Raw genomic sequence first — 25,467 nt, forward strand, 5'->3', positions numbered from 1 at the left:
CATGATCGCTAAAGGTGCAGAGATGTGTCGTCTTGCATCTCCCTGTATCCATACAAGACGTGACAGTGCATGCAGGCCTGTACTGCACCTTCTCTGAGGAGATAAGAAGAACTGCTTGAAGGCAACAGGCTCCTTATGTTATCTGTATCCAAACACAGTAACTGGCAGATCAGCAGACACCCAGGCAGACAGGCAGATGACCTGCCAGACAGGACAGCAGCGTCTGCTGCTACTGCTGCTGATGTTACAACCTGCAATGCAACAGTAGAGCCATCTCTTTGCAACCCCCGCGCCTCTTCTATGTGTTTAGAAGGAGCACAGTGCTACTGTGACATGGTTTACGTTTCAACACTTCAACACCATCTTTTAACTAAAATGCTTTGATTATAAAGATTTGAGTATTTGCATGTTCTCACACAGTTTCAATGCTGTACTCTCTGCCCAAACCACAAGCAAGTCCAATCAAAGCACAACATTGGCAGTCTATCAGTAACTCTGCTCTACAGAGTGAAAACATCTGCCAAATATTTTTCGCTCATTTCTCTGCTGTTTGGAAGCTGAATGGTTTTTGCTGAAACTTCATATTATTTGAATTTGGTGACACATAAGCAGCTGTGAGACCAGTGTGAATGAATACACAAAAACAATGATGCAGAGAAAAATAATTTTAGTTTTCAAACTTGTAAAAGTGAGAAAGTTATTTCCTGAAATCCTGACTATGTTCATCTATTCTATTCGATTCAAAATAGAAAACCATTAAAAGTCAATATGCTGACATTTCCTGTGTCAACAATTAACCCTTATTTATACAGGATGAACACCTTGTTTATAGGAAGATTAAAAATAAAATCATGAAACAATGTTAAAAGCTATAGGCAGGTACTCTATGGGGTGATAGGTGATGGCTGTATTCCTGGTACACAGAGGTTTCAGGATGTCTTTTCAGAATATTCCATGACACTGGTGCACTACAAGTAAACGCAGTCCAGCTTTTAGTATGCAGCTGGGCCAGAAAACTTTCTCGACACTGAGCAATGGTGTTCACTAACCTTTAGGTGACCCAATTGGAGCTTCGCTGTGGGACTTCACCAGGCGGCCATCAGTATAAGGGCTGCTTTGGGAGGCAAACGACACCTCTGGGCTGGTTACGTCTCCCTCCTCCACCCTGTCCTCTTCGTCCTCCTCGTCCTCCTCTTCCTCCTCCGCTACCTCCTCCTGTGTGTCCTCTTCTCTATGTTCCAGCTCTGTTGTGTCGTCCAGCCTCTGTCTCTCCTGCTGCTTGCTGTGATTCTCAATCACCTGTAGAGTTTACAGAAAAAAGATATGAGCCTTTGAACTCCACATATAGTATTAAATAATGTTTTCAGACTGACATAAATTTTGTAAAGCACAACAACTGAAAATGAATGTTCCTATACTTCCTCATCTGAAGCATGTTCCTATTCTAAGATTTTATGTTTCTTTTATTTAGTATACAACATACAGATATATTTTAATTATGTCAATTTTCAATTTTAAGGTTAATTCAACTGACTATTAATTTCTTTGTTTTGTTTTATTTCTGTTTATAATTTTTTCATATGAATGGAAATAAACAAAATCATATGTAGATTCTTTGGTTCAATAAAAAATATCTGGATAATAACCACTACAACATCCAGTTTCTATATGTGTAACTAAACTTAAGGAAAAATGAATTGGCATACACCCATATTAAATGCACAGATCTGCATTCAGACAGAAAATTAAACGGTTTTGTCAGTCCCCTGATTTTCATTTCCATCCTTCCAAGAGCATTAACTGTGACTGTATTATTACAAGACTGAGATTTCTTGTCATTTTCAGTTATTATATTGTCTTAAAAAAAACAAAAAAAGGTGTTTTGCCCTATTCAGTTGACTATTTTGCAAATGTTGGTGTAATGCTTTAAATAGACAGAAAAGGCACTGTGGATTCTTTTTCAAGTCCCTGCATGTGTTCACCTTATTGGCCGTCTCCATAACCACCTCGATGTTAAGATTTTGTGCAGCCATGGCCAGCAGCTCATCATCATCATCCCCGACATCCCAGGCGTCACTTGTGATGCTCTCAAACTCCTGGAAGGTGGTCGCCTTTTTGGGCTTGCCTGGCGTCGCCGGAGTAGGCTTGTTGCCTGCTTTAATTAGACTGGAGGACCGAGAGAGAGCCATGAAGACAGGGGAGATAAGGGAGAGAGGATGAGATTAAGAGAATTGAGAGAAAAGGAGAAGGGAATGGAGAAAAAAACAGACAAGGTGAGCAGAAAGGCAAAGGGAGAAAGGAGATAAAGTAAATAAGCACAATGAGGATAAGAAAAAAATGGGCAGGAATGAACAGTGAATCATTTTGACACTGACAGATAGGGAAGGAAATAAAAGAACACCAGCCCTTCGAAAAAAAGAGGTGACCAATTAATAAATGAACTAACATTTGAACTGAACAGAGGGTGTAAAATATTTAAATTTTACACACTGACAGTTTTTTTTTTTTTTTGTAATTCACATCACTCACGGGTAAGTGAGTCACCATCCCTACACACACAAGTCTCTTTTAAACAGCGATCCCCCTATATTGCCATTAAGAAGACCCCTCATTATGTTGCCTTTGCTTGATTACACTGAAACAAACCAAACTGGCATAATGCCACCCCAGTGTGTGAGTATGCCAGTTCATGCCAGTGTTCGAGGATCGGAGGCATCACAGCATCAGCGTTTTTCCCGGCTGTCCCTTTTACATGGCCGTCGATCAGGCTGTGTGACTTCCTCAACTGCCAGCTTATTGACGGAACAACAATGCCCCCACCCATCCATGTTTGTATCTTTTATATAGAACAGCAGAGCGGAATAAAGGTGCAACATTCACCTTGAACAGGCTGTGTATAAAGGGCTAGAAAATATTACTTGAATCAAAAGCAGCAAACACCTAAAAGGATGGACTCTGGCCAAGTTCAGAAGACAAAATTTCACTCAGTTAGTTTCTTTGCACTGCACGGATACCCTTTCATTCAGCAGGAACAAGAAATGCAACAGAAAGAGAGAATTCAATGAAACTCAACCTTTCCTGTTTAATCATGCAATGCGGTAACAGGGAAAAGGGAGGAGGGAGGAGGGAGAGGGGAGAGGGGGAGAGAGACGAAGGTGCTCTGATTTCTTACAAAGACAAGGATTACCATAATAAAGAGAGAGACTTGTCCACATTAGCTCACTTCCATCATAAATTAGAAGAAAAGAGAAAGTCTGAACTTATACTCTGACAAAAAAAAACAAGCAAATTAAATTCAACCCCCTGCGGAAATCTACATGATTAAACATCAGACAGAAGAAAGAAAGGGATTATTACTGAATAAAAGGCTGTTTTTCTATCTGTGAGTGAGTGTGTGTGTGTGTGTGTGTGTGTGTGTGTGTGTGTGTGTGTGTGTGTGTGTGTGTGTGTGTGTGTGTGTGTGTGTGTGTGTGTTTGGGAGGGGCTGGAACAAAATAGGTACAACTTGTTATAAAAGAAGTTGAAAAAGTCTGAAATATTTTGAAATCAGAAGTGAATGATGATGCTGCTTTAAAAAAAGTTTTCAACACACTTAACATTTCAAGACAGCAGTTTTTCTGTTATTTTTTTCACTTTAGATAAAATATTTATTGTATTTATTGTAAATTCCAGGCTTTTTCTTATTAAATAATGAATTAAATCATATATTCATTCACCCAACATTTAAACTTTTCAAATAAGATGAAATAACAACAAACTGAATTATGCTGAAGTTCCTTTAAGCTGGTCACCTGTCCATCTAGCAGCTAGATTTTCTGGTAGGGTCAGTTCCTCTAAAACGGCATAACAGGAAGGACCAAACAGTGCAAAAAAAAAGTTGCCAGAGTTATACTGTAATATTAAATATATGACATTTTATTAATTCAAGCATGATACAGTTATAGCCACACCCAGGTGTGTAATGTCACAGTTTGTGCCTTCGTCACCTTCCAAATGGCAAAAGAAACAGGTCCACATTCCTAGTTGCACCATCAATGCATGCCACAGCTTTCTGTCCTCTGTTAGTGGCTGAGTAACACCCTTAAAAATCTTTGCATTGTTTTTTTGCATTGTTTTTCATCTCCTGCAAAGTCATCACTCTCTAGTGGCATTCATGGTGAATAGAAATGGAAGAAAACTATAGGAACTTCATTCAAATGTCATTGTACATGACTGAAGTTCTGTCTTATGCTTATGAGATCATCTATAACACCCATACTGTTTAGCATCTAAGAACCATTAACCTCCTGAGTAAGAGATCCACCTCCCATTCAACCAGGAAGAGAAAGGAAACACTTTACACTGGTACACACTAGATAAACCTGCTTGCTTGTCAAAATGTTATCTGATGGGATCTTCCATGATTAGGGGTGATAAAGTTTAATACACTTACATTTAGACAAATCTGTTTTTAAAGGATGTTTTATAATTGTCCAAACTGAGACACATTGTTAATACACAGAAACTTAAGGAAGTAAAAGTCCAACAACTGTTCAGATTCTCCAACAAGATCACGGGGTACTTTAACCAAAAAAGAAGAAGTATATTTCACTTACTTAGCATGAAGGAGCGGGTCGAAAGGTGGATGTTGTGCGCCATATACATGTTGAATGCTGAGGAAGTGAGGAAGAGATGATGTAAATGAATGAGCTCATTCAAAACTGGCTGTCAAGCTAGCCATGTTAGCTTCGAGTTATCCCAAACAATACCAGTTAAAACTGTAATAATGCTAAGAGTGACAAAAATGACATTAATTTGTTGTAAGACAATAGCTACTCCGTAGTATAAAACGGTTACTGCTTCTTTAGTTACAACTCTGTGAGTGCGGTGTGGGTAAATTACTTAACTGTTAGCCGCTGTTAGCAACGTAGCTCTTAGCCAGCTAACAGCAGCAAGGTGTAAACTACCTGCGAGACTAATTTACGGCAAACATTGGTACAATACGCGGACAGAAACTCGCAAACTTTGTACAATACAGCAGGGCAGTCAGTGAAAGTTGCGTTTGAAGCTCAACAGTGCAGCGTCAGTTCAGTAAGGCTAGCTACGCTAAGCTAGCCAACAGGAGGGAACACGTCACTCACCTGCCAGGAACCTTGGCTGCGTTTCTTTTCCAGAACTGTTTTCTGTTTCCGTCGCTCGACATTTTCCCTCTGCGGCCCCAGCCAGTCTTAAACACTAACACCCAAACGCTGTCGTTATCTGTAAAACGTGAAATTCGTGTTTATTTACACCAGGTCCCCCTTCTCCAAAACTCAGAAAGCTGCCATGTTGATACTGCCTAATGGGTGAGCAAACGTGGCTGTGATTGGCTGAAGCGACACTTCCTCACCGTGAGCCAATCACAAGTGAGATCTGCTGCTAGGTGGCTTGAGGAGCAGTGACGTCATGCCCCGCTGTCTTTGCTTTGTTGACAGAAACTACAAACTGTGTGTCAATCAAAAGAGAGACCACCAGCTTCAGGACCACAGGCACAGAGAGAAAAATACTTAACATTCCCAGTATTTACCATTGCTACAGCACCTCTAAACAAATGTATTTATTCTCCAGTAAGCTTTACTGTTGTTTAGAATTGTTTATATGGTATTCATACATTATTATTCAGATACAACTTTGAAAAGATGGGACGTTTATAGAATATAAGATAATGTTTTTCTGAAAATACATTTTTTGTATTGATGGATGCCATGATGATTAATGAATGACAAGTTTTAATTGCTATGTTATCAACAAGGCAATTCATCAATTCACACTCACTATAGTGGGGTGAGAAGTGGCAGGAGAGATCATTAAATATACCAAGAATGCAACACTGCACAACAACCGAAGCTGTAGCAGAGACATAAAGAAATATTATATAAATGTTTCACCCTTACAGCGTAAGACATAGCTTTGACAAAATCCTTTTTAATTTCCTTAACTGTCTCTTATTCCCTGCAGTTAAAGCTTGCGCACAGCTTGAGAAAAAAAAAAACTAAGACAACCACTGCAGATGGAGAGATGGGTGTTAACATAAAAGGTTTTTATTATTACAATATTTCCATCATCTTGAATTCAGCTCAGTTTCTTTTCAGCTTATGAGCTAAAAGCAGAGGGCAAAGCAGGTAAACACAGTTTAGTCATCATTTTTTGTTGATGTTGGTCTTTGTCTCATAATGATCACTGTCTGAGGGATACGTCAGGTTAAGGTTATTATTCAACTCTTCAGTCTGGAACCAGGGAGGCGCCTAAACTAATAAATAAAGTAATAAATTTGAGAGGGTATGTGTTTATGCAAAGTGCTGATGCAGTGTTGTTCCACAGGATTGAAGTAGCCAGGGGGAAAAAAGGTAAGAGCTACCACTCTGTCATTTTTTTCTGATACGGCAAACTTCATGTCTGCTGTCAGGTGTTATTGGTATTAATGGAAAATTTGCAAATGTTGTAAAAGGTTTTTTTGTTGAAATACCTGGGGCTTATTTCATTTTATTTTATTTTATATTATTTTATTTTATTTTAATTTAGGCTTACATGCTATGCAAGTTCTAGGACTGAATGTTAAGGGACATCAGGGGCATCATTCAATTCCAAAACAGACTCAGGCAATATAATGCTAGATTTAAAAAAAAAAAAAAAAAATAGAAATGAAACCCTCGAAGATGTGTGGTTCTTCTTTGATATGGAAAATTACACCCTGTCTGTACATTCTGAATGAAAATATAATTTTTATTGTATTCCCATACCATTATTGATTAGATTTTGCTTTAACACAGTTATGACAACTGTTTTTATTTTCCAGGAAATAAAAGTATCAAGATTTTATAGCCAATGTGATATAAACTGCAAGAATTTATTCAATTAAAAATCAGTTTTTATTTCATATTAATGCCTTTCATGCACAACATAAATAGAAAAATTATAGACTATTATAGATCCATGTTTTTGTTGTACAAAATTACAGAATGGAAAGTAGGCCAGTTACATTCTTACTCCTGAGTGAATCATCTTGCTCATACACGATCTTTGTCTGAAGTCCTCGCTACTCTCCTGACAGCCTGGGCCGACGGACACACTGACTCAACACACCACACACGCTCAAACGCGTTTTGCTGTGCGGGCCGCGACGAAGTTGAGATGAGGATCGTCTGACGGCAGCGTTAACTAATGACACGTCTGAGCGAAATGATGGAAAAACAGCCCAGATTACTGTCTTCGAAGCTTTTCCAGAGGCACAGACAGTTTGAAGTTGTTCTCAATCGCAGTGTTTTGGCTTGGAAGGAAATTGAGAGGAGCAGACAACGAAGCTCAGGCATCAGCAGTGAATCTGAAACAGGTAAGGAGTGAATGAGTTAGGCAGATGCTTTTGGGTCATGTGTTTAAACTTAAGAAATGTAGGTTACGTCAAGTAAATCAATTAAAAGTATGATATAACATATTTACAAGAAACATATTAAAGAAATAATCACAAAAGGTCAAAATGTTAAACCTGTTCCTCTTATGACAGTAAATCATTTTCCCTCTGTAAGTGTAACTATTGTCACCCAGAAGCAGCAGTGTTCTCCCTCTGCTCTCCTTATCAGGATCATGCACATGTTGAGGGAGCAACAGTCGGGTCATGTAGCTCCCGGAGTCTGGGTCTGTGCACTGACAAGAGCAGGTCACATAGGTGGGCTCTCAGTCAGAGATAATTAGGAGGCACCCTTTCTTACAAGCAACCACTACCTGGGGTTGACTGTTATTTAATGTGTCCCTGAGGAAGGAGTTCATTCATTCTTTCATTAAACTCGCTCATGAAAGCTGTTTTCTGCCCCAGTGAGCTCTTTGAAAAATCTCTAAAAATGTGATCTTTTTAGAAACTAATTAAAAACAGTCTTGAATTCAGCTGGGTCACTAAGTTTCGAGTTTTTATCCCGCAGAGTTTGATAAGGCAAAAGGAGGCAGAATTTACATAAAACACAGGGTATGGAATTCTACAACTCAAGTTAGAAGGACAAATGTGAGGGTCTCTGTACTACACACATTCATTCATACTGTTTACCAAGAAGTTCAAACTTAGCCTAGTTATATTACATAAGTTTGAGATTTATGCATTGCTGAATTAAAATGGATTTCAATTCAACTAGTTATTGCATACAGATTAGTTGTTATTGCCAAGTGTATTCTCACTCTCTCTCTCTAACTAAGATAAGATTAGCTTGCTGATATATAATGATTCAAGACTGAAAGAGGTAATATGAAATATGGTAGACACATCTGACCTAAGAACAGCTTCATACATACATTTGAACGAGGACTGTACAAATAATAATATATCACATGGCCACCTTAAACTCTAATGCTCCAAGTTGTGATGTTCTATTTACATAGGTGATGATAGCAACCAGTTTACATTTAAAAATCGAAGATATTTGTTACATTTTAATGGTTCAAACCTATTAAATAGTAAATTTCTAGTCTGAAACCAGCTAGGTAATAACTTAAAAGCTGCTTTTCCACCAATAACTTATGTCCAGGAGCTTCCCCAGGGGAAAGCTCAAGTTTCACAGTGAAAACACTTGGAAGATTAAGCAAATGAGTCTGCTGACATATCTAGGAGGAGGAAACGGTTACAACATTTCTTGAGCTGCTCCATCCTTATTATTGTTGGCTATATGAACTACAAGCAGGACAGTGTGTTTGTAGTTGCAGGTTTTAAAAAATGGCGGGTGTATAGCAACGACCAATCAGTGACATTGAGCTCAACACCCCTCACCGCTAACGTTCCTGAACATTCAGAAAGTACTACCTCCCGAGCAGGGACATTTGTGAGGTCTCCCTAGAATCTCTCTGATTCCTCTGGTGGAGATGCAGGTAGGAGAACTGAGTTCCTCAAAAGTTTCCTGTTCCCCTAAGGGAAGTTCCTGCGGTGGAAAGTGATGTGTTTACGAATAGCCAAGTTTGTGTCTCTATAGGTTCTCTTCACTATCACTGTGGTTGTCAAGCAGTGCTCCAAATTTTTGGTCCTTTCCATCCTTTGCATCAGACAACTTCACCACTTAATCCAGACGTCCTTATAACCTCCCGAGGCTAATGTTTGTTCATCTAGATGAGTTCCCTGGTCTGCAATTACTGTACCACATCGAGTGGAGTGATTACAGCTGGCACTGCACACTTCAGTTTAAACCTGGCCATTGACCTTCCTCAAAGTGGTATCAAGCGCTCCATAATAACCTGCCATAAAGACTTTCATTTATTGAGTCAATGTTCATAGCAGTTATATCATCCACCCCCCCCCCCCCCCCCGCAGTGATCTTTGCGACAAGACCAGGTCAGTTTACTTGGGAGTTAGGAATCAAGGAGTCCTTGTCAGTAATAAATATGCAGTAAGTTCAACATTAAACACTGCTGTTTATGGCGTCATATTCATTTCTGAGTACATCAGACGACTTGTGCTTAAGCAAACTAAAACTGCTAAACATGTTTACTTTTTTACACTTGTAGTCCTTGAGCAGTGTGTGGTTATCATTAGCGGTCAGTGCAGTGTAGTTAATCAGTTACTATAGTGAAGACAGGGGTGTTGGTGACTGGAATTTTCCTTAATGTCTTTGCGACTACCCAAACATGAAATGCTCTATTTCTATTTCTGGTTTTACATGTTGATGATTTACATCATGGGCTGCTCAAACATTCCAAACTTCCTTTTCTGTGCACCACTTTCTCTCTCTCTCTCTCTCTGTGTGTGTGTGTGTGTGTGTGTGTGTGTGTGTGTGTGTGTTTGTGTGTGTGTGTGTGTGTGTGTGTGTGTGTGTGTGTGTTTACCTTAGATTTGTCTGAGCAGTCTGACACTAACAGGTGAAATGTCCGTGAGATATTTGTTCTAGAGCTGGCTGAGTTTTTTTGGTTGTTTGTTAATTTGTTCATGGTCACAGATTCACTGCCTGTTACAGCAGAAATACAGCAAATGAAGAAAATAAGGCAGGAGCAGGATACAAAAAAATCAAGCTGGGATATTAGAAGAAATATGATAGATGGAAGGAGACATGTTAGTTGGTACATATTTTAACATTTTTCTAAAGTAACATTTAGAAGCCAAGAGAATCAGTGAGTCCACTGCGGCTCTGAGAAGGCAGAAAAAGTTAATCTCAGCTGGTAGCAGAAAATCATGCAGCGTGACTCAAATTTGACAGGTATTCCTCAGCCTGTGTTTTCCATTTTTGCCCAATATATTTTCCTTAATATCAAACTGACACAAGTGCCATAAATGCCAAGAGGAATTGTTATGAGCGGGAAAACGTCACTCTGGTCTTGATGTTTCGGCTTAGGCAACATTAGTGGATGCTACTGCTTGACATTTAAGTGGATTTGGTTGAATCAGAGCATCTATCAGTCAGATGTGCTGAGTAGAACACAGGACAGGGTATCCCTAGCCAGGAATGTTATTTGTATACACACAAAGACTCACTCTCACAGACACACAAAATCCAATCAATATGATGGCATGGCCTCTGAGTCTAGAGCAAATCTAGAGTAAATGCATGTTCCCATCTTGGAGGAAAATCTTGAATAAATCATGGAATATGCTTTAGAGAGCGTCTCACTGTTCCTGCAAATCACTATGCTTAGCGAGGAGTACTTCCTCAGGCCCTGTATATCTCTCTTGGCCAGAGGGGGAGGGTTTAGATATTTGTTTTTCCTGATGGCAGAGCTGAATACATATCCAACGTTTTACAGTGATGGATTCACTTATTCACTTGTTTTAAAATCAGGCTGAAATAGGGTATCAACATCACGGGATTTCCTCTTTGACAAAAAATTCCATAGTAAAATCCACTTTCCAAATTCCATTAGATTTGCAGGTGTTTGGTGACCTGATCAAGGCACTAGGCAAAAAGTCAGATCAAAGTGATGGCAAATCATCCTTAGAGGAACATCAATGTCTGAACAAATTTTGATGGCAATCCATCCATTTGTTGTGGATACCTTTCACTAAAAACAATGTGTTCACCTCATGTTGGTGCTAGAGGAAAAGTCAAGGCATTACCAAAGTCACAGGGATATATCAGCAGGGGACTATGACTGTCTGTACAAAATTTTGTCACAATTTGTTCTGTAGGTGTTAATATATTTCAGTGGATAAATGAACCTTTTGACCTTTTGGTGGCACTAGTTGAGTCAATAGACCATCAAAGTCATTAGGCTGCATCCCCTGGGGACCATGAATGTCTGTACAACATTTTGTCTCAATTAATTGAGTAGGTGTAAAGATATTTCAGTGGAGAGATGAAATATTTTGACCTTTTGGTGACACTAGTTGAGTCAATAGATCATCATTATTGTCATTAGGCTTCTTCCTCTGGGGACAATGAATGTCTGTACAGAATTTCATGATCCAGTAGTTGCTGAGATATGTCAGTCTGCACTAAAGTGATGGACTGACAAGCTGCCATTGCCATGTCTAAAGCCATGTCGCTACCATGACTAACATTCCACGAGCAGCACATTAAATGGGAGATCCATAGGATTTCATTTTCCTTACAGAAAATCGAGGTAACAAAAAGTAAGTCTGCAGTTTGTTTTCAAAGTAATGACTTGTATTGACTGTCGCATTTGGCACAGGTAGTGAACTAGCGGTATCGCTGTACCCCCAGTGACTGTTCTCCTGTTATACCTTCCACCTTGGCTGTCCTTTCTTCTCCATCTGTTTGCCTAAGCGTTGGCTTAACAAACCCATTGTGCCTGGGAGAAATCCACGTCTTGTTTGACAGCTTACTGCCATGTGTACCCAGGCAGATCTGTGCTTTGTAATCTAAAGCTGGTGCTCAATGCACAGCCCTGTCTGTACATTGAGAGACGGCTGCAGAGGGAGGGAGAGAGATACAGAGAAATAAACACTGCCAGAAAACGACAGCTGGAGATCGGGTAAACTGTGCAGGTTTATACCGCATTACTGGCAACAATACAGGCCCTTTCATTACACTGATTGTATTTAATTACCTGCGATTTTAGTTTAGGACCTCTAAAGCTAATTACTGTACGCAATGAATCAATGACCTGGATGATGACGTGTTGGTATGGATGAGTAATGAAGAAGTGCATACCCATCCGCGCCATGGTAGAACACCCACCTTGTTTGATAATAACTCACATTTTTGGAAGTATTGCGGTACAACTGTTGTTTACATACACCCAGCATCAACCGATATTCAGCATGGGGCCAAAAATGCTTAAATATTACGTTGAATACCCAACAATATAAACAGTTTTATCAGTTTCACACCCTCAGTTAAGTCTTATCTCTTCTCTTGCACCTGTGTTGCATGTCACTTGGAATGCAATATATAAAAGCAAAACAGGAATGACATAAAAACAACATAGTGTGGGAACACCTAAGAACGCAAGCATTTCCTTAAGCTTGCACTAGCTTGTCCTCTAACACATTGTCAGTGCCAAACCACAGTAACAATAAAGGGATTACATATTGATTCACGGTGTAAAGGGAGGGGTGCACAGGACAACGGCAGAATATGAATATGATGACAGCTCGTTGTTGTCAGAGGACTAAAGGAAGACGAGGGCAGGCGCTGTGTGCTGTCAGAGATATCATGCAAACAAACATAGAATCTCTTGTGCAAACATGAATGCATAAGATAGACAAAGTTAATACAGTCATCTCCAAATCTATCACACACTTTTATCATTTTACATTTGAGTTGATGATCGAATCTGGGTTGGGTCACTTCAACACCCATGTGCAAAACATCCAGGGTGTGACAAGGAATTCACAGACGTTGTGTGGCACTGTGTTACCGGTATTGTGAATGGAATTCTGTCAAGTGGGATATCATCCTGTTTTGGGGAAGCAGGATGAGGAGGATCAAGAATCCAGTCAAAACATTTCAACAGTTACTCATTGAACCACCATAATACTAAGTAATGTCTTAACTAAAAGTACTGTTCTAAAGTCAGTTGTGGTTGCTCATTAGTCGTCACAGGTGAAAAATACTAACTTACCACCACAAAGACTGAAATCCAGCTCCCATCAGCAGTGTTCAAAGGCTCAATCAGTGGTTGGTCGCAGGGCCAAAGTAAATCTGCACAACTTTGGTCAACTTTGACACAGGAATATGTGCCATTGACCAACTATAGCAAGCTGTCTTGACGATGCTGTTCAAAGTGAAAAAAAGAGGCCAAAATGGTGGAAGCTATTATAGCTTATGAGCTTCAATGGTTGCACCATCTGTTGTCCTTTTAACCACCTCTGTTGTAGTACAAGCTGCTTCACAAAAGAGGAATGTTTTAGAAACAGGAGTTGATGGTAAATATTTGTCTTTTGAATTACTGATGTGAAATTATTGTCCTGCTAGTATCCCAGTTTGCTAACTGATGTTAGTTTGCAAGCTCAGAGATCATTTTATTCTTCATTCAATAACTTTTTCATGAATGAAATACAATCTCTGGAACATAATACCAGGCGGAAGTAAAGAGCACAGTATAGTCACTCTGGGAACTGCTGTTTCTGCCAAGCGCTAGCATGTTAGCGATTAGTTCTCCTGCTACAGTAGTTTACAAACTAGCCCTACAACCTGCTAGAACCAAATATTTCACCAAGAATCACAGATAAATTTCCCTATGCCACTTTCTGGTGTGACCGATCCAAGCCTTAATACAGTGGTGGGAGGCCAGTTAAATCAGCCTTTCCAAATTGGAAGACAATGGCAAAAAAAAAAGTTATAAAGTAAAGTTATAAAATAAAGAAGTAAAATCCTTTATGACTTGGGATATATAGCAGGGCTTTTGAAAGTACAAAAATGCAGGGGTAGTGTAGCGTAACATATGGTTTCCACCTAGCTACAATCCTTCCAATCAAAAGGTATAATACTGCTCTGCCCTTTTTCCTTGTGTGCATGTCTCCCACAATGAACAACAGCTCTTCTTCTGAGCCATATTCTTGAATTACATGGTGGATTGTATTTCTACCAAAAGAGCTGAATTTAACTGACCTCCTGAGCTCCATTACATTAACACAAAGATCTTCTTTGTTCCATTATTATAGGATACAGTTATTGCCAGGACCAGTAGCTCTCAATCCCAGTCGAGTCATGTGGGACTTTTAGCCCTCTAGGGAGTTAAAGGGCCACTTCAGTAATTTTACACATTATGACTAGCTCTTTTTCTAAATATGACATACTTAAAACAAACCATAACAGTAGCCAGTGCTAGAACAGAGACTCCAGGTTGTTGATGCTTACATTATCACATATAGGATTTAGTTGATTGAATGATAGAACATACAGATCAGTAATTATCAGTGGTTCCCAGTGTCTGGACATTACCAAGTGGTCACAAGAAAAATCTGAGGGAGGTCTCAAGATGATTACATGCAATAGAAGAGCAGGAAAACGCGAATTTCTGATACACAAAAATGTGGATTTTTTTCAGACTTTCCCCTATTGTTTTTTTCTTGTTCATTTTACCTGTACACCTCAGGGAAGGAATAATCACTCCTTGGTTTAGATGGTCACAACCTGTAGACATATTCAATCTGCGACAAGCCTCATTTTAATGAGCCACTGGTGTCTACAATCATGTGCATCACAAATTCAGATTTTTCAAATATCTGCAAACTGGTCATGGCTCTTTAACTTCAGTGCAGGTGTTAGTCCATCTCATGTGGTTACAATGGAAGCCAGTCGCACCCTGAGCCCCGGAGGACTTGGATGTTTCTGGCTCAGTAGAGAAAGGCACTAACAATGCCAGAGCTAGGGATTACATTCACGCTCAGGGCAAATCAACACACTGCCATTGCCAGAATTTGAAGTCCGGAGCTACACATGCCAGGCTTGGAAAATGATTCTCTATGTTGCTTCTTGTCCTCTTTTCATGTGACTATCTCTTTGAACTTGGTCTTATTCCCATGGCGGTCAACTTGAACCTCTTATGAGGGGGAAAGTGAAACCTGAACTGAAACCTGACAGGTTGTTTGTTTGTGACAGTCGTATACCAAAATGGCAGTTATGTGTTATTTTGTAAACTTCTCAATAGAAACAAATGGATCTCATTTCCATGTCTGGAAATGAGGAAATCAACAACAAAGTCAGCACCTCTAAAGTACACTTATTAGCAACTGTAAGCAGAGAACAAGCAAAAATACTTTCAGGCCCTCACTTATTTCTTCATACCTCGTTTGTTTAATCTATGTAAAATCCCACATGTAAAAACATCAGATTGTGGTTTGATGGACTATTTCTCAGCCTGACGCAATCTGGGAGGCAGATTTTGTAACCAGCTGCTGGTTGTAGCTTTATATTTAAGAGAGTGGTATCAGTATTGCTGTTTAACTCTCTGCAAGCCAACACATTTCCAAACTTTAAAGTGATATACTTTATTTGCCCCTCTATTATTATTATTATTATTATTATTATTATTATTATTATTATTATATGTAGGTAACCAGCATGTATGTAAATTAACCCCCTTGTTAAATTCAAGTGGATATTAATAGTTAATTTGATCATTATTAGGTCTAAGCAGTCGTGCCTCAGGGGTTTAGATATCATGTCAGTTGGAATCACATCCATAAATCCTATGAATGATATCCATCCTACATCTATACAAACAATACTTCTGGCACATCGGGAGAAATATGTTGAAAAAGTTTTTTTGTTTTTTTTTCACAACTCCCAAGGTTTAAACTCCATGGCTTTATAAGAAAACACATCAATATCACCTGGAAGTCTCAAGTGTTTACAGTGGGCTCATCTGAGAATCGAGTCAGCAACACAAACACAGAGTGTCACGCTCCAGGTCACACTAATTTCATCACTTATGCTTTGAATGCTGTGGAAATGACAATATTAATGTTTGTTTTTAATTTTGTGCTGTCTAGGCCCTCCTCGTGACTGATCATTTGTAGTTTGTCTCCTGGAGATGTTAAAGCTTGTCCTCTTCGGCTTAATCGTCACAAGTCTTTTATTTGGAGCAAATGCAGTGGTGCCAAACTTTGAAACTGACGAAAAACAAGTTAATGGAAAAAATATAAAATAGATGCCATTCATTCTAAAATCGTTGCAGGAAATGGACGGTAGACGTAGACTATTGCATGACCTGAAATGAAACCGGTCTTCTATATCAGTATTCTCAGGTATCTCCGCAGCTTTACAGCAACAAAACAAACATTTGAATGCTTTCCTTCAAGTTCAGAACAAGTTCCAGACTTTAGAGAATAAACCTTTTCCCTCCTCTGTGCCTGAAAAGCTGACTTTTTGCAGATAGCAGACCTCTCCGGCTCTCAGTAACACACTGAGCCCTGTGGTATGAATAGGCAGTGCACACTGGCTGACTGCCAGTGCTAAGATTCTTTTCAAGCACAAAGAAAAGTATGTCAGTGCAGAGCAGAGAGGATCTGCCTTGTATGGCCGAGGGCTTAGCATGTAGCTTAGGGACTGCACCGAGCTAAAAAGTGGGGAATTTGTGTGTGGGTATGTGTTCTCGATGTGTGTGTGGTGATGGGATTATTGTGTACTTGTGTGTGTGTGTGTGTGTGTGTGTGTGTGTGTGTGTGTGTGTGTGTGCGCATATGTGAGCATATGTGAGCGAGCGCGTGTGTTTATCCTTTTGTGAGTGTGTGTGGCAGGGTTACTGGAGCAGTGTTACAAAGTGGGAATGTCAGCTATTGTTTCCAGTTCCTTCCCCAACACAGTTCACTGGGATTGTTAGCTTTATGCTTGTTTCTGGGGTTAATTTGACCAAGTTGTCCAAAGTATTGGCCTGCTTAGAGAGAGAGAGAGAGATAGAGAGAAAAAGAGAGAGAGACAGAGAGAGTGACTTACTGACTGTTTTTTTGTTGATGACAGAAGAAGCTTTGACTACCAGGTTAAATAAAATATTTCATACATTTTTCACTTTTTGGATTTCACCTGAAGCTATTGGAGCTAAAGATAACAAACATGTAAATTTGTATGTTAAAAGATAAGCTATTCTAATATATTCCACTCAGTGTTTTGGCACAACTCAGGCACACGTTTGGTTCTTAGATATATTAAAAAAAAACATCAAATGCTAGATTTCCTGTTGAATTATCTCAAATCTTACACAGTTTGTTGCAATCTTGGGTTCATTCTCACTACAGTTGTCACTGTCAACATGCAACATTTTACCAAAGATAATCTGCTTTTGCTTATCTGTTTATGCTTCCATGAAATGATGTCTGATATTTTAGAACATCCTGCTCAATACACTGTGTTTATTTTGTCAGCACACCTCAGTGATAAGTCAAACTATCAGTATTACATGTTGCACCGCTTGTTACAGCATCAGTTGAAGTAGATTTGAGATGCAGCTATCCACCTGCTGGGTTTATCATTTACATAATCGCATGCACTTGCGTAAAAGGTGCGCTTAAATCAACAGCTTAAGCAATACATTTCCTCATTGACCTGTTTGTGCAAGATACTCCCTTTAAGTCTCATTGTAAACATCCACAGGTGTTAGTCAGTGTGACATTAACCTAAATCTTATTGTCAATAAGGAGCCACTAAGATATTTCTCAGAAGGAAAAGCACATATGTAAATATTAAACTTATTGATATATGATATTATGATATTATATTTAGCTGCTTCAGTTTCAGCACCCTGGTATTGTGCATGCTCACTCCTTCCCTATCAGTGGCCACAAGTTGGAATTATAGGATAATGGTAAATGCTAAAACATGGTGTGACAGTAGCATAGGGGTGAGGAGTCATAAAATCAACAAAGTGTCTCACTTGTGTCACTTACACAGTATTTTATATATCTAAAGTCTGCTAACATTAGCTAACATGAGCTACTGTTAGCAACTGGTCATACCAGACCAAGTAGGCTAAACAGCAAAACCCTTTGAATTGAGCAAAACTGTGTTTTATTGCTTATGAACAGTGTTGAGTACTAAGGTTTTACACATTATCAAGCTAGCTAATTGACTCAATAATATCAGTATTATAACATTATATTATCTAAAGTTTGCTAAAATTAGCAAGTGTATGAGACCAAGTAAGCAGCAGAGGTCCTCAAAGTATTGAACTAAAGCTGCATTTTATTGCTTATAAACACTGTTGAGCAGTAACACATTATTTCCTAACATGTAACAGTAATGTGGTTACTTTAATGAGTAGTGTAAGATAACAATTTCAATTTCTTACAGATACTAATCCCAGTAATGCTCTGTCACGTTGAGCTAGGGAGTCGACTGGTTTTCTGTCCTGTGCATGTAGTTTGATGGAGGGTTGATATCAGTTTCGTCTCTCTACTTTCGGTCAGTCAGCTTACCCTCTACCTAAAGAGGATGAATGTGCCTCCAGGTAGCGCCAAAGTTGTCTTTTGTTACATGTTAAGTCTGTGTAGCTTGCTAGCCACTGGAAAACCTACATCAGAAATCACCAGGTTAGATTTGTTCAGAGTTGGAGGTTATGCAGCTTCACTGTGAGCACAGGACGTTCAGAGTGCTGTGTGCAGTGGTGATGGACAGTAAATACCAAACCATAGGCTGGCTGCTTATTAAACTACAATGTTTCATTTTCTAATCCTGAAGGTGTTAAATATGAAAGATAAGGCATGGGTTTTCCCTCTCGCTCCAAAGACACGTGGGTCAGGCTCTGAAAACTCTGAATGTATCCATTAGTGTACTGTATATGTGTGATACAGCGACCTGACCAATGATCTGGTAGTGTCAGGCCCCCAGTGACCCTGAACAGGATAAGCAGTTTAGAAAATAGATAGGAACATTTAAATCACAGTAACGTTCAGTAATCTATTATATATTCTAATTCAACACCAACAATCACTTTGGCAGAGTACTCGGTGTCATTTTTCAAATAGTTGGAATGAAACTCCTCATTCTTTTTTTTCTTTTTTTTTCTGAAATAAAGCCATTACCCATATGGCCATAACTCTTCTTCCTATTTGTCAAAGTGTGAATATCGATGGCCATAAAGTTATTCATGCCTGCATGGCGCATCATCTTTATTTGAGAAAGAAATGAAATCCTATTCCCTCAGACTCCCAGGAGAGAAATAATATGTCATGCCTCCCTCCCATTCATTTCACCATATCAGCTGAATAAATTTGTTGGAGTGACTGGAATGACTGTATGTGATGCAGTTGAAGAGGTCAGTTAAACTTGTTGCGAGTAATATTGTCCTTTCCGAGTACAAGAGTGCACATGTGAATTTGATCCATTAGCAGCACAGCCATCTGTTGTGCTTGACTGCTCAGGATTTTTGAATTTAAATATAGAAACAATTTATAAGGGAAAGCTAGATCTTGAGATCTTGTCTAGAGTATTTCAGCCTCCTAGCACTGAGTTGCACCTTTTACAGTCAATAAACTTGAGGTTGAAGGTGTTTTTTTTTCATCATTTTAATTCCCTTCATTTGGATTTTCTCCGGTCACTCTGTATCATAATAAGATCCACTTCTCATCGCTTTAGAGTATGGATGTAAAAAGAAACCATTTCCCAACAATTCCCTTTATGTTCCAGATCTCTGCCTTTCAAACATGGTAAATTAATACCTATTAAATTCTTTGATGTCCCTTAGCAGCTCTTTTAGGCGGCTGACCCACTCTTGCACTATTCTTGACAAATTGTATTAATGAACAAACCATTCAGACGTTGCCAAAGTCTTTCATCCTAAAGTCAAAGCAGCCTGAATCTCGTTTCCGTGGGAAAGAAGGACAGAAAGATTCGACTCCCCAGCTCTCTTGGGATATGGCCGCGTTATTCCTGCCATTCTTCTAATTGTTTGTGCAGCCACCGACAGACTTTCCAATAAGTCTGATGAAAGCAGTGCTGAACAAAAACAGTAAAACTAAAACAATGATCTGAAACATGCTAAAACATCCCGTAGAGCTGAGGGGAACTGTGGGGTCAGATGATAATTCTCTGCCATTACACGACATTACACGTTGCCATGTGATCGTCATGTGATCATTGTTAATAATGATAAAAATATTCATTATATCAGCTTTAATATTCACTTCCTTTGCGCTTGAGATTTGAGATTTGGGCAGTTCACAGTTGCTGTGGTTTGTCAGAAAGTGAATGAGTTCTCATAGGCTACAGACCAACTGTGACAGCAAAAGAACATCATGCTTCATTTATTGTCTCATGCAGTTAAGTGCAGTATTAATGAATTCATGTATTCATCTCCTCAGCTCACAGTCATGCCATCCAGGTGTGTGAAATAGTGGCTGTCCGCAAGAGTGAAGAAGACGACCAAGACGACACAAAGACTGGGGGTCAGAAAAAAGCAAAGCAGCGCTACCAGCTGTATCCCCATGCATTCACAGGTACAAAACCTGCACTGATGTACTGTACATACTCAAGGCCAATACATAGTTCATGTTTTCTGTCGTGTTCTTGATGTTCAGCCAAACACAGTACACAAAAGAGCTCTTCTCCTTGCCATCAGAGGTCGCCATAATGTTTTCTCGTGTGCACGTGTGTCTGCACACGCACCCCACAGTCAGAATCTGTCCAAGGGCATGTGGAAACCATAGACTGGCCTTTAAAGTGACATCTCACTGATTTCGCTTGTCAAAGTCAGTTTACTTGTCACGGGAGAGCACCACTTAGCCCATGAAACAGTTGTTTAATGTCTTCTGTGGATCTGGAAGAGATTTGTCAAGGCTGAGAGAAATGACAAGTTGCATTATGGGAAATGTAAGATAAAGCATTTTGGGGGTTTTGATTGAAAGGACAGAATATATTTGCTTTTACTGCATTGATTTTGACTATTCCTTACTCCATCCTCTTTGGAGGTGCAGCGCTTAATCGCTGAAGTGGCCCTTTAAGAAATAGATGCAGCATCTTTTGTTCCTTCCAACAACATTGCCTGAAGCCAGTTTTCATCACTGTCACTTTTCATTTTATTGCAGTAGGTTAAAGCCACATCACAGTTACATTTTGGGTAAGTGTGCCAAGACCTCGTGTTCAACCCCACCAATCACAAGTGATCTGACACTGGAAATAAGCCTGTAGACAGCTCCACAGTCTGAAAGTAATGCATTAACAAGAGAGTCCCTCACAGCTTAGCTGACTGGGTCTAAGATGGCAGCATGCCAGTGACTTATGAGCTAATGCTTGATTTTGAGCCATTAGATTATATCCAAACAAGATCGGATTTACATTATTTATCGCAGCCAAATGTTAAAATTGACCTCTCTAATGTGAGCTTTTACTGGCATTAGACTTTGTCGAGTCTGACACGACTGCATTCCCACAGTCTGTGGAAACTTGGCTTCAAAGACACATCCCATCACTTACATCCTGATTATGTAACTTACTAAAGGATGGTTTTACTCCCACTCTCAGCGTCTCTCTGCCTACCCCACTGTAAGTACGTAAGAGGTACTGTAAGTGATTTCGATTGAAGAGCTTGCCTGAAAAGTTAACTTTTCTATCTGATGAAAAAAATGCTTAGTGTGATAATTTGACTTTGAAATGCTTAGTGAGTGAATCTGCTGTCAAAGTGCTTAGCGAGAGAATTTTCGGTCCTTAATGTAAATATTTCAGTAATGTTCCTAGCAGGATATTATGTGACTCCATCTCTACTTTTCGTCTGACTATCAGCAGAGCCCTGTTTTTACTTAACTGACTTCTCCTTCATTTCCCTTCATAACCTCATTTCTCACTCATTCCACATATCTGATTGACCTGGCTGGTACAGATAAAGCCAGGGTTCATTCTCAGTCGCAAGTCCGTGCTGTGGCAAAGCCAAGTAGCGCTGAAAGTAGTCAGTGCCGTAAGAATGAATGGACAAAGTACGATACCTCTTTGCTGACATGAAAAGACCACAAATACTCTTCAAGTCAGACATTATGATGGATGTTTCACACTGATTCATATCTGGGGACGTACTTTGAGTTCATGGGTGGCAAATGAATGGAAAAAACTATCTGAGGCTTTATTTAGCACTTGTGATGTTATCTCCTGAAAGCAGATTAGGAATTCCCTTGTTTTCATGATAGCATCATTCTTCCTTTGACACTCTTTTTCCAATCGTGCTCTAAGAACCATGACGTGTCGCTTGGTAAGGGGTTAGAGCACAACACAAAGGTTGCTATGTCAGGGGACATGACCTTAAAGTATCTTTGTTTTTATTTCTCTACACAGTTTCATACGTGAGGAGGACGGGGCAGCACCAGTGGCGGTGTAGCGACGTCACCTTCCACTGTGCCAATCAGGCGCTCTGTGAGGAGTGGATCCAAGTTATCAATGAGCAGCTGTCACTACTCGGTACGTACTGTTCAGTGATGTTCTTTAACAGATTTGATGATGCACTTTGGGCTTAATCAGAACTTAATCAGACTCAGTTTATTGACTAGGCGCCATAAAAGTGCCACGTACTACAGTAAGAGTCTGGCTTAGAGTGCACACAGTCATTAATCTGCATGACACAGAAACAAAGGGCAAATGTAACTGTAGGAAAAGCATATTCAGGAGCAGATTAGTTAGTCTTTGTTAAGTTAATACGTTCAATTGTGAAATCTTGGAAATATTTAAATTAGGCCTCTACTAAACAATTAGTTTGGTTTGCCAGGTGGTTTAGAAGTTGCTGCTGCTGTGATTTGTCTGACAGGCTGAGAATGGACTGGAAGGTGCTGAACAGTGCAGCACCTTCTGCTCAGAGCACCTTGGCACAGGGTGTTCTGTGAGGATCAGGCTTTTTGGCCTCTCAACCAATTCTAACACCCGACAGCAAATGTAGTCTGTGGATGTACAAAGCAGTGTTTCTCTCTGCTTTGTTTTTGGACTACTCCACTGGGACAGCGCCACCGTGCAGCATGTATGATATAAGTCCTTCTTGTTCCCAAGGAAAACTGTTTCCTCCACCTCCCTCGCTGTCAATGGTTGTGTTAAAGATGCCAATATTAATGTCATATTGGCAGGTTTAGCATCGAAAGTACCAAAAGCAAGAGTTCTCATTATGCAGAATGTCCCATTTCAAAATTATACATATAATATTGTTGCATTAAAGTAAAGTACAAGTACCTCCACATTGTACTTAAATAAATACTTGAGTAAATGTTCTTAGTTACTTTTCACAAAAGCAGTCTTCTTTCTACTCTTTGTCTTGAATGAAGTTATCATTCAAGACAAAGCCTATTAACTCCTCTACTCCCTAACCAGACTCTAAAGAAAGTCTTTATTATTGTCCATAAAAAAACATTTCATTCAGTAGCATCACATGGTGAACCTCAGGAGAGCCCAGAGGCAAAAGCTACAATAGACGTGGCTGCATTTCTCTTCCAGACAGTTCTTTAAAGGCTCATACAGAAAGAATGGAGCGAGCAACAACAGTACAATAAAACATATAAACAGCTATATTAAAAACAGTAAAAGAGTGTTGTGTCGTATAGAAATATCTTTGGCTGGCTCGTGCGTGAAGCATGAAGAGGATATCTCAGAGTCCGGCTTACTGTCCAGATGTGTTCAAAGGAAACTGCACATCTGTCTCCTACATATTAACAGGCATTTTTTAATTTTTTTTTTTTTTTATTTTTTTTTTTTTTTATTTTTTTTTTTTTTTATTTTTTTTTTTTTTTATTTTTTTTTTTTTTTATTTTTTTTTTTTTTTATTTTTTTTTTTTTTTATTTTTTTTTTTTTTTATTTTTTTTTTTTTTTACATAAAATATGAAACTACATTTACATAACACCACATTAGCCATCATCATCACAATTTTTACATCATCTGTTTGGAAAAGAAATGATCAACCTAAGTATGAAGTTTATGTTTTTCAATGATGTATTGACATATTACATTACCATAAAAGTGTTATTACACCATCAGTCAGAACACATTAAGCTTTATTAAATTTTTGACCTAGTTGAGGGCAAAATACAGTGTTTTGCACTTTGGGTCTCATAATGTGATTGCAAAGTGATTGTATTATTGGGTTCTAAAGGATTTAGTGTGTATCTAGTCTGTGGAAATAAGAGTGTAAGATGGGTTTAACCCATTTGAAATGGTGTACTTGGCCCCATTTCGCCGGGAAAGATGAATCAATTCAAGAAAATTAACGACATTCATTGTGAAGATGAAGCCTTAGTGTGTTCAATAGTGTTAGTGTCCTCCACAGTACACCTTACATCACCCGTTGGCAATCCATTTATGTAATCTAATGGAACTTTTGTCTTATTGCCAAACAATATAACCCTATGTTTCTTTGTGCTCATTTAGCACTTGATCCCAATCCATTTGTTTTCAATTTGACCAGCTGCTTTGTTCGAAACTATCTTGGTCTGTTGTCCTAAATGCAGTCCTTCCACGGCAGCCATAAACAAGCCATTTAGTATTCTCCATCACAGCACTTTGTAGGTTTATCACCGAATGATGCAGCACCTCTGAATTGCTCCACACTCCTCCCATAGTCAGTAGACACACCATTTATTTCTTGAGCAGCGTGTTTTGGGGACCAGTCAGTTTGACGGAGCATTTTGAGAAAGGTCTCTGGTTAATAAAAACTTCATCAAGCTGCTGTCAGCTACGCATTTGTGTGAAAAAAAAAAAAAAAAAAGGTAAACACTGATCTTTTTTAATGACTATCTCATACCCTTGCCTCACTTTGCAGCCAGCCGACCGAAGAGTCTTCTGGTGTACATCAATCCCTACGGCGGAAAGCGGCGCGGGAAGCGTATTTACGAGCAGAAGGTGGCTCCACTGTTTCGCCGCGCCTCCATCTCGGCCGATGTGATTGGTGGGTCTCTGTTGGTAGCGTTCCTCAACATTTGAATAAAAAATGAGTCCCGATGGTCACTGTATAGATCTCCGTAGCCACCGTGGCCTCTCGCAGGGACCGAACAGGTTTGCAAGGATATGATTTGGCTTATAGTGTCATTAATCACAGCAGCACCTTAATGGAGGCTGCAATAGTTGATAAGCTTTGGTATCCAAACACATCTATTATTCAATAAGTGTTTGCTGCAGCTACACATAGTCAGGGGTATTGATGGTCCATCAGACTGAATACTATTCACTTTATATGCCTGGTAAACAGATTTACTGTTGAAATATTGTTTTTGTTTTTGTGGGCCCAGGGCTCATTTTGCAGGCTAATATACAATAGCTGAAAAACATTGTTTTGTGCCACAGTGCTTTTGCTTTTTTCTGAACATTAATCTGCACGATGGCTTCCAGTGAATGTTTCAAAAGTGCAGCACTTTTCCTTGTCATTTCAAAATGCCAGTAATAGCATGCTTGCGGTACTAGACAAGTCACAAAGCATCTAGTCATTATGTCTGTGCATTCCCTTTTGTTGAAATTGTACCAACACTTGCCATTTGATTTGTTTCTATAGTTACAGAGCGTGCCAATCATGCAAGGGACCACTTGAAAACGGAGGCCAATCTAGATAAATATGACGGGTGAGTACTCAAGATAGGTAGCTGCTGCTTTCAGGCTTTCAACAGTGGCTCTTCACTGTGACATGGAGTTAA

The 25,467-nt window shown here is 39.3% G+C and overlaps 2 protein-coding genes across 5 annotated transcripts in view; one reads left to right on the forward strand and one right to left on the reverse strand.

Annotated features, from left to right (window-relative positions):
- tbc1d22a (TBC1 domain family member 22A) overlaps window positions 1-5,296 on the reverse strand; it is a 126,300-nt gene extending 121,004 nt beyond the window's left edge. For all 3 annotated transcript variants that reach the window (XM_022749270.1, XM_022749268.1, XM_022749269.1), the window contains exons 1-4: window positions 5,121-5,296; window positions 4,596-4,652; window positions 1,983-2,166; window positions 1,050-1,299 (exon numbers count right to left, since the gene is read on the reverse strand). In XM_022749270.1, the coding sequence (XP_022604991.1) occupies window positions 1,050-1,299; window positions 1,983-2,166; window positions 4,596-4,652; window positions 5,121-5,182 (553 nt within the window). In that variant the 5' untranslated portion in view covers window positions 5,183-5,296. The remainder of the gene's footprint in view (window positions 1-1,049; window positions 1,300-1,982; window positions 2,167-4,595; window positions 4,653-5,120) is intronic.
- A 1,873-nt stretch (window positions 5,297-7,169) lies between these two features.
- The window catches only part of cerk (ceramide kinase), a 40,439-nt gene continuing 22,141 nt past the window's right edge, over window positions 7,170-25,467 (forward strand). Inside the window, exons 1-5 of one of the 2 annotated variants that reach the window (XM_022749831.1) lie at window positions 7,170-7,348; window positions 20,183-20,317; window positions 22,143-22,265; window positions 24,603-24,728; window positions 25,329-25,395. In XM_022749831.1, coding sequence (XP_022605552.1) covers window positions 7,180-7,348; window positions 20,183-20,317; window positions 22,143-22,265; window positions 24,603-24,728; window positions 25,329-25,395 — 620 coding nt within the window. In that variant the 5' untranslated portion in view covers window positions 7,170-7,179. The remainder of the gene's footprint in view (window positions 7,349-20,182; window positions 20,318-22,142; window positions 22,266-24,602; window positions 24,729-25,328; window positions 25,396-25,467) is intronic. The other variant, XM_022749833.1, reaches the window with a different exon arrangement.

Source organism: Seriola dumerili, unplaced genomic scaffold (assembly GCF_002260705.1).
Source record: "Seriola dumerili isolate Sdu_G_001 unplaced genomic scaffold, Sdu_1.0 BDQW01000138.1, whole genome shotgun sequence".
NCBI classification, from domain to species: domain Eukaryota; kingdom Metazoa; phylum Chordata; class Actinopteri; order Carangiformes; family Carangidae; genus Seriola; species Seriola dumerili.